At 46.8% G+C, this 7,952-nt stretch overlaps 1 protein-coding gene across 1 annotated transcript in view; it reads left to right on the plus strand.

Annotated features, from left to right (window-relative positions):
* The window catches only part of ppp2r5d (protein phosphatase 2, regulatory subunit B', delta), a 30,271-nt gene extending 23,249 nt beyond the window's left edge, over window positions 1–7,022 (plus strand). Inside the window, exons 12-17 of the mRNA XM_061227639.1 lie at window positions 9–136; window positions 1,658–1,759; window positions 2,323–2,395; window positions 3,852–3,890; window positions 4,945–5,061; window positions 6,284–7,022. Coding sequence (XP_061083623.1) covers window positions 9–136; window positions 1,658–1,759; window positions 2,323–2,395; window positions 3,852–3,890; window positions 4,945–5,061; window positions 6,284–6,421 — 597 coding nt within the window. The 3' untranslated portion in view covers window positions 6,422–7,022. The remainder of the gene's footprint in view (window positions 1–8; window positions 137–1,657; window positions 1,760–2,322; window positions 2,396–3,851; window positions 3,891–4,944; window positions 5,062–6,283) is intronic.
* The last annotated feature ends 930 nt before the right edge of the window (window positions 7,023–7,952 follow it).

The following is a 7,952-nucleotide window of genomic DNA, read 5'->3' on the forward strand; positions in this document are numbered from 1 at the left end:
GCTTTCAGGTGGCCGAGAGGGCGCTGTATTACTGGAACAACGAGTACATCATGAGCCTCATCAGCGACAACGCCGCCCGCATCCTCCCCATCATGTTCCCCGCCCTCTACAAGAACTCCAAGAGCCACTGGAACAAGTACGTGACGTGGGACGTGTGCTGTGGCCTCAGGCCACATGGTGCTCCGTATGGGCTGTGGTGCGCTGGTGTCCTGGTCAGTGTGCTGGGCCTGTAACCAGCTGCTTTCAGTTCTGTAGCCTGGAGCTACAGCAGTATTTAGACTGGCAGTATGTACTATGTAGTGGTAATAGTACGAGTAGCAGTAGCAGTGTGGTATTGCTGTGGGAATCTGATGTGTCTTGTGCTTGGACTCGGGGTGCACTGAATTCAGGGTTCTGGTTTGGAATCTCGTGTCTGCGCACTCATTGGCTAATGTGTCGTTGAAGGTAATGGTGATTCATTTAGACTGTTAATTTTTTTAAATGGTGAAGTTTGTTGTCTCCGGAGTAGGGGTGTAGAGTCTGATGTTTTAAGTGTATGTGTGTTTTAACTGTTGCCTCTGTTGTGGCACCTGTGTCTTATTATTCCTTTGCCGTGCTAATGTTAGCCGAAGGCCCGTTTAAAATCGTTGGTAACAGTGGTGATGATTTTGCTCACCCAGTCCGCAGAAATGCCACAGAACTCTTGGCACCAAAAGGAGGCTTAACCCAACAGTGTTAGACAGTGCTGTCCAGAAACGGAACCCTCAGACTGGGGAAGATTCACACGGTTTTGAGCGTGATGGTAATGAGTGAGAATCTGTGGGGTTCACACATCTGCAAAAACTTGCAAGAGCCAAGATGGTGAACCCGAGGATCCTGTCAGACACTGAATAATGGTGGATAATGAGGAAATCGTTAAGCAAAGATGGAGACTGTGTGCCCCATCAACTGCTTTTGAATTTACATTTGATGTATGTTGTAGAGGCTTTCATTAGCATATGCTTGTGCCGATTTATGCCTGTTTTTGTACATTTAAAAATGATTATACACTCAGTGAGCACTTTATATTTTTTTAGACTCATTAAGTCTTCTGCTGCTGTAACCAGACCACTTAGCGGTTTGATGCGTTGTGTGTTCAGAGATGTTCTTCTGCATACCACTGTAATGTGTGGTTATTTGCGTTACTGTCGCCTTCCTGTCAGCTTCGACCAGTCTGGCCCTTCTCCTCTGACCTCTATCATTACCAACACATTTTTACCTGCAGAACTGCTGCCCGCTGGATGTTTTTTGTTTTTCGCACCATTCTGTGCAAACTCTAGTGTGTCAAAATCCCAGGAGGTCAGCAGTTTCTGAGATACTCAAACCACCCTGCCTGCCACCAACAAATAACGGTCAAGATCAAATTTTTCCCCATTCTGATGGTTGATGCGCACAGTACCTGTGTCTGCATGATTGTATACTGAAAAATTTGCATCAAGCATCACGTTTCTTATCTGACCTGCTGGTGAACTTGGTGGCATACCCAGTATTGATACCCTTACAGTAACTGCCCACCCATTTTCTTTAGGGTGACCGCAGCCTGGCCATTATGAATGGCTTTTTTGGGAGGCTTGATTTGAGTTGTCTCTGCAACGTTGGGCCAACGTTTCCCCTCTCTTTCCCCCCCGTGCCTGGACAGGACAATACACGGGCTGATCTACAACGCTCTCAAGCTCTTCATGGAGATGAACCAGAAGCTGTTTGACGACTGCACCCAGCAGTACAAGGCCGAGAAGCAGAAGTGAGTGTCCCCCCCGGGAGAGGGTGGGGGGCCGGGTGTTCCCGCTGTGGCCAGAGAGGCCTGGCGGTGGGGGGCCCGGAGGCCTGCGGGAACACCTGCAGGAGTTATCGATCTTTTCTTCAAAGCCCAGACCGAGACCAAACGCCGCTTTTTACCCTTTCACTATTGAACAGCGTGTGAGCCGAAACCGCTCCAACTGTGCGATGCCTTTATTTTAAAAATGCTCTTAGAAATGTAAAAATGTTTTACTATTTATGTTATGTATATCATTTTTTAAAACATTTTGGAGAGAGAGACAGTGTGTGTGAGAGAGCGTCAGTGTGTGAGAGAGAGAGACAGTGTGTGAGAGTGAGAGAGAGACAGTGTGTGAGAGAGAGCGTCAGTGTGTGAGAGAGAGAGAGAGAGACAGTGTGTGTGAGAGAGAGAGACAGTGTGTGTGAGAGAGAGCGTCAGTGTGTGAGAGTGAGAGAGAGAGCGTCAGTGCGAGCGAGAGAAGCCGGCGGTGTGTGTGTGGCGGCTGTCTGTTCTGACGGCGTGTTTGTCTTGTTTTGTCTGGACTGCAGAGAGAAGTACAAGCTGAAGGAACGGGAGGAGATTTGGCACAAGATTGAGGAGCTGGCGAAGCAGAACCCCCAGGTGAGCCAGGTCCTCCCCAGGGCCTACACCAGCCGGCTGCATCCACACCCCGCGGCAGTGCTCCGACTCTCCCAGGAGACCGGCCCTGCTCTGCTGTCTGTCTCAGAACCGCTTAGAGAGCACTATTTTCACACACAAATGCAGATTGGGTAACATGGGGCCAGGCCTTATTGACCATGAGCATGTTCGCTCTGTTTGGGCTCATCAGCTGTGGAGGAAGAAGTAATGCTTAAAACAGTCACAGTAGAATAATGTAATTATGTATGAGTGCATAGCTTAATTCCGGCTAACATCTCCAAACATTTCCATGCTCACACCCTGCTATAGTGTATATTGTACACAATCGTCACCCGCACAGTGCAGTGCCTATCCTATCGATTTAAAATCCTGGCTAAATTAAATATTTATTTGCATTAGCATACAGCTTTAAAAACACTATTTTGTTTTGTTATGATGAAAACATGCTACATGAATTGCCTTATTAGTGAGAACGGTTTTAAATGAACCAACCATGTGTTTGGGTTACTGTAAGTTGATTCGCCATTTGGTGTATGTTGTATAACAAGGAGATGTCGTGGCACCGCTAACGCCATGGCTACTGTTCTGTGATTCCACATTCACAATAAATCACCGGCTGAATTCAGTGATTTCAGTTTACCTGAGGTGATGAATAGTGCAGTAATCCTGTTTCCTTGCTGGAAAAGAACATTTAACAGGGCCGCCTTCAGTTGATTCATCAGAAGACTATTTCTCACCCTTCAGAAGCGATGTTTATTGCTACGATTTGAACAAGGATCGACAGTATGTCAGTCCTTTCTTGTACATAATATTTCTGGCAGTGAGCTAGTTAATTATACAGTGAATTGGCCTTTTTATTTTATTCATAGTCGCTGTTGCCGGTCAATATGTATTTGTAATGTTTACAGATCTCGATTCCATGAAGCACAGAATTTGCCTGTGATACACTGTGGCCATCTTACTAAAGGCTGTCCATTCATTAACAGGTTACACACAGACCTGCCCCTGCCCACTCTCCTCTCTCCTCACAATAGCGCTTGCGCATAATACCCGTCTCCTAGGGAACAGGAGAGGTGGAGAGGATGCCATGCGGGAATTCATAATTCTTTGGCACGAAAAGGACCCGGGGCTTTGTGTGAAATTACGTGTCTAATGGAGAGCTGTGAGATGAGGGGGGGGGGGGGGGGATGTGGTATTCTTTTTTTTAAACAAAGTCATGCTTTAATTAATTACTCTCAAATCTTTGTGTTTCAGACAGATTTAATTATCATAGTTCATCTCTTGTGACTCGCCTCTGGCTCTCCACTGGGCTGGTTCAGGCGGAAGCGTTTTTTATTTTTTTTAAGAGGTTGATGTTCTAATTAAGAGAAATGGTTTGAGTGCGTTTTGACGGGTCCCTTCTGACACAGAGGGCTCTCTTTATCTGTCCGCCCTGCAGAATGCCAAGGTCCAGCCTGGACTTCACCCACAGGAAGAGGTCAGTTCTGTGGTCTCGGAATCGTTCCCAGATTCACTCTTATGTTTAAGAGTGCCTCACAGTGTTCGGTTGTGACATACTGTAGACATACTGTACTGCACAAAATGTGTAAGACCCTAAAACTTGGACCATGGTGCATAAACTTTAGGTTGACTGCCTCTTCCTTAGACCTGATCTAGGACTGAAACCCACAGCCCCATTTTGACAAGCACTTGTATCAGCTGCTTGGCAAATCTTTTTGTAATCCTGTTTCGTAGTTTCAATGTGTTTTTCCAAACAAATTCTTGTCCAGAAATTAGGTTCATTTGTCCACTGCACCATTGTCCAGCTTGATATTGAAGGTTCATTGGCTTTGTGTTGAATGTTCTCCATGAATGCCGGAAACTTGAAAGATCTGGGAGAATGTTGACAGTGTTTATCTGGGTCATATGACCAAGATTAAGGTAGTGCCAATGTTTGCCTTCAGGGTAGTGCCTGCTTATTCAGTGTTTATTAGCCAAAGCCGCTAAGCCCAAGCACTCACTGAGTATCTGTGCTTTTGTGTTTCTGGATATGTGCATGTATGGGTGTGTCTGTGTGTCTGTCTATGTGTGTATCTATGTGTGTGTTTGTCTGCCTGTGTTTGTGTGTGTCTGTGCGTGTGTGTGTGTCTGTGTGTCTGTCTGCCTGCCTGCCTGCCTGTGTGTGTTTGTGTGTGTCTGCCTGCCTGCCTGTGTGTGTTTGTGCGTGTCTGTGTGTGTCTGTGTTTGTGTGTGTGTGTCTGTGTGTGTGTGTTTGTGTGTGTGTCTGTGTCTGTGTCTGTGTCTGTGTGTGTGTGTGTGTGTGTGTGTGTGTGTGTGTGTGTGTGTGTGCGTGTGTGCGTGTGTGCGTGTGTGCGTGTGTGCGTGTGTGCGTGTGTGCGTGTGTCTGTGTGTGTCTGTGTGTGTCTGTGTCTGTGTGTGTGTGTGTGTGTGTGTGTGTCTGTGTGTGTGTGTGTGTGTCTGTGTGTCTGCCTGCCTGCCTGTGTGTGTGTGTGTGTGTGTGTGTGTGTCTGTGTGTGTGTGTGTGTGTGTAGTTGATGGTGTACAATGAGAGCTCGGCTGGGATGCCCCTGTACTCCATGGAAACGGAGACGCCCACCGCTGAAGACATCCAGCTGCTGAAGAAGACGGTGGAGACGGAAGCCACCCAGGTCAGCCCCGGCCCTCCTGCAAAGCCCCGGCCCTCTTACAATACTCACGCCTGTGTGAGACAGACTCCCAGCAGGGATACACACACAGGGGAGAAACTCAGACGAATAGAGTCCATACATATACATGCACCTGCCAGGTCGCCAAGTAGGACAGGACAGGACTTGTTAGCCTCATAATGTCCACCTCAGGGCAAGAGGCTGCTGGGATGAGGGGAAAGAAGGGAGGGAGAGAAGAATGAAGGGAGGGAAAGAGGAACGAAGAGAGGGAGAGAGGAAGTGTAACTGAGTGTTGACTCCCAAGTTCAAGTACAGCTGGGTAATTTAAAAAGTTGATTTAACTGCACCTTCTTTTAACTGATTCTTCATAATACATTTGTACAGTATTTATTAGCTAGTTTACAGCTTTATACCGCTATTATACTTTTCATTTATCATTTATGACTGAAACATGGAATTATTAAAGCCTTGCAGTGCCTGTGGTAAATTGGGACATTTGCATAGTGGTAATTGGAAGCTGATGGCTGTTGTGAACTGTAATTGCTTTAATGAGTGGTGGGAGCGTAGGCTTTCTGAAACATTGAGGAATATCTGCAGATGTGTTTTTTCTATTGAAAGACAATTATGTGGAGACCACGAGGACATAAATATTCCAAAAATGAGGGACTATAAAACAGCACCAGGGAGTTGATGTTTAAAAAAGTAATAAAATGCAAGATGAAAAAATAAATAAATCACAGAAAATGCCATAACTTCATTGCCTACAAACAATTTGCATGGCAACATCCATACCTTTTTTCCAGCAAATCCCGTCAACCAAGTTATTCCGATATATTACTTATGGAACTGAAACGGTATGACCTTGAAATAAGGATGTAACTGCTCTGTTATTTGTGCTCTCAGAAACAAAGCAGGAGTAGACTCAAGCACTGCACCCATATTTATCATTGACCATCACCTGTATAAATCTCAGAACCTTGCTCTTTTGCGTTTGGTCCAGATAAACAAGTCATCGATTGCGTGCGTTAACTCTGCCCATTGTGCGGTCAGTGAGGCCTGGTTTCTGATTGGCCGCTCTGTTCCTGTGGGCTGCATAGATCTGAGAACATTACTTCGTTGCACAAATTTGCTACAATTGGTCGAGATAAACGAGTCATCGATTGCGTGTATTAGCCAATTGTGTGGTGGTTGAGGCCCGGTCTCTGATTGGCCACTCTGTCTCCAGGGCACGAAGGAGCTGAAGAAGGACAAGGTGCTGATGAGGAGGAAGTCGGAGCTGCCGCAGGACGTGTACACCATCAAAGCCCTGGAGGCCCACAAGCGGGCGGAGGAGTACCTGACGGCCAATCAGGAAGCACTCTGACCGGAGAGCCCGGCTCACCCGCCTCTTTCCGTCCTAAAGTTGCCTGCTGTACTCCCCCACCCAACTCCTCGTGTCACCGCCCCCCGCCCCCTCCCGTCGGAGAGCCCAATCTGCATAGACCTTTACCGTCACTGAGATCAGCCGGGACACTACCGCGTAGACACACACACACACACACACACGCAAACACACTCACGCAAACATACACGCTCATTAACACACACACACACACACACACACACATGCAAACATACACACGCAAACATACACGCTCATTAACACACACACACACACATGCAAACATACACACGCAAACATACACGCTCATTAACACACACACATGCAAACATACACGCTCATTAACACACGCACACACACATGCGCAAACATACACGCTCATTAACACACACTCACGCAAACATACACGCTCATTAACACACACACGCAAACATACACGCTCATTAACACACACACATGCAAACATACACGCTCATTAACACACACACACACACACATGCGCAAACATACACGCTCATTAACACACACACATGCAAACATACACGCTCATTAACACACACACGCAAACATACACGCTCATTAACACACACACACATGCAAACATACACGCTCATTAACACACACACACACACGTACACACACACACACACGTACACACACACGCTCACGTACACACACACACGCTCACGTACACACACACACACACACACACACACGCTCACGTACACACACACACACACACACACACACACACACACACACTCACACACTCACGTACGTGCATAAACCTTCACGCACATGCTCATGCACTCGCTCCACAGTTGCAGCTCAGTCACTAGACAACAGGAACCTTCACTGACCTCACCGCTTCAGTCAGCCATGTTAATGGAGCTGGTCTGTTTCTCTCTCTGCTCCTGAGTTTCCCCCCCTCTGCCTGCTTCCTCTACTGGTCGCTGCCAGTCCCACAATCAGTCCCATCACCATGGTTAGGGTTGCAGCTACACCGTATGCACTGAAGACAGGTCCACCCATCGGGAGTAAGCTGAAGGCTGTAGCCGCGTTAGCAGCAGAGTTTTGTGGTACTGCCTTTCTTGTTTTGATTGTATGCAGCAAGACTGCTGCCAAAAATGCAGACCTTCCATCATGAGTTGCCTTTGTGGAGACTGGGGCCAACCAACATATAGCACTGTTAGAGCATTGTTACTGAAATGTCTTGGTGTCATATTTCTGGCCAGAAGTGATTAGCCGGTCAAGGTGTTCTTTTATATGGTGTGCATATTCATATCTGTCCTTTTTCAACATTATAAATCATGTATTCTGTTTGCTGATCCTGGCTCGCAACATGTCTCCCCCTGAAGACAGTATTTTAGTGAATGTTTTCTCATACTTGACAACAAAACACCCCCCACCCCCCCCAAAAAAATGTTTTGTTTGCTTTTACAAATTTTTTTCCATCCTTTGAATCATGGCCTTTCGCCGTCCATTGAGACTGCCTGTTGTTTGTAGTTTGACA

This window comes from Conger conger, chromosome 18, assembly GCF_963514075.1.
Source record: "Conger conger chromosome 18, fConCon1.1, whole genome shotgun sequence".
Lineage (NCBI taxonomy): Eukaryota > Metazoa > Chordata > Actinopteri > Anguilliformes > Congridae > Conger > Conger conger.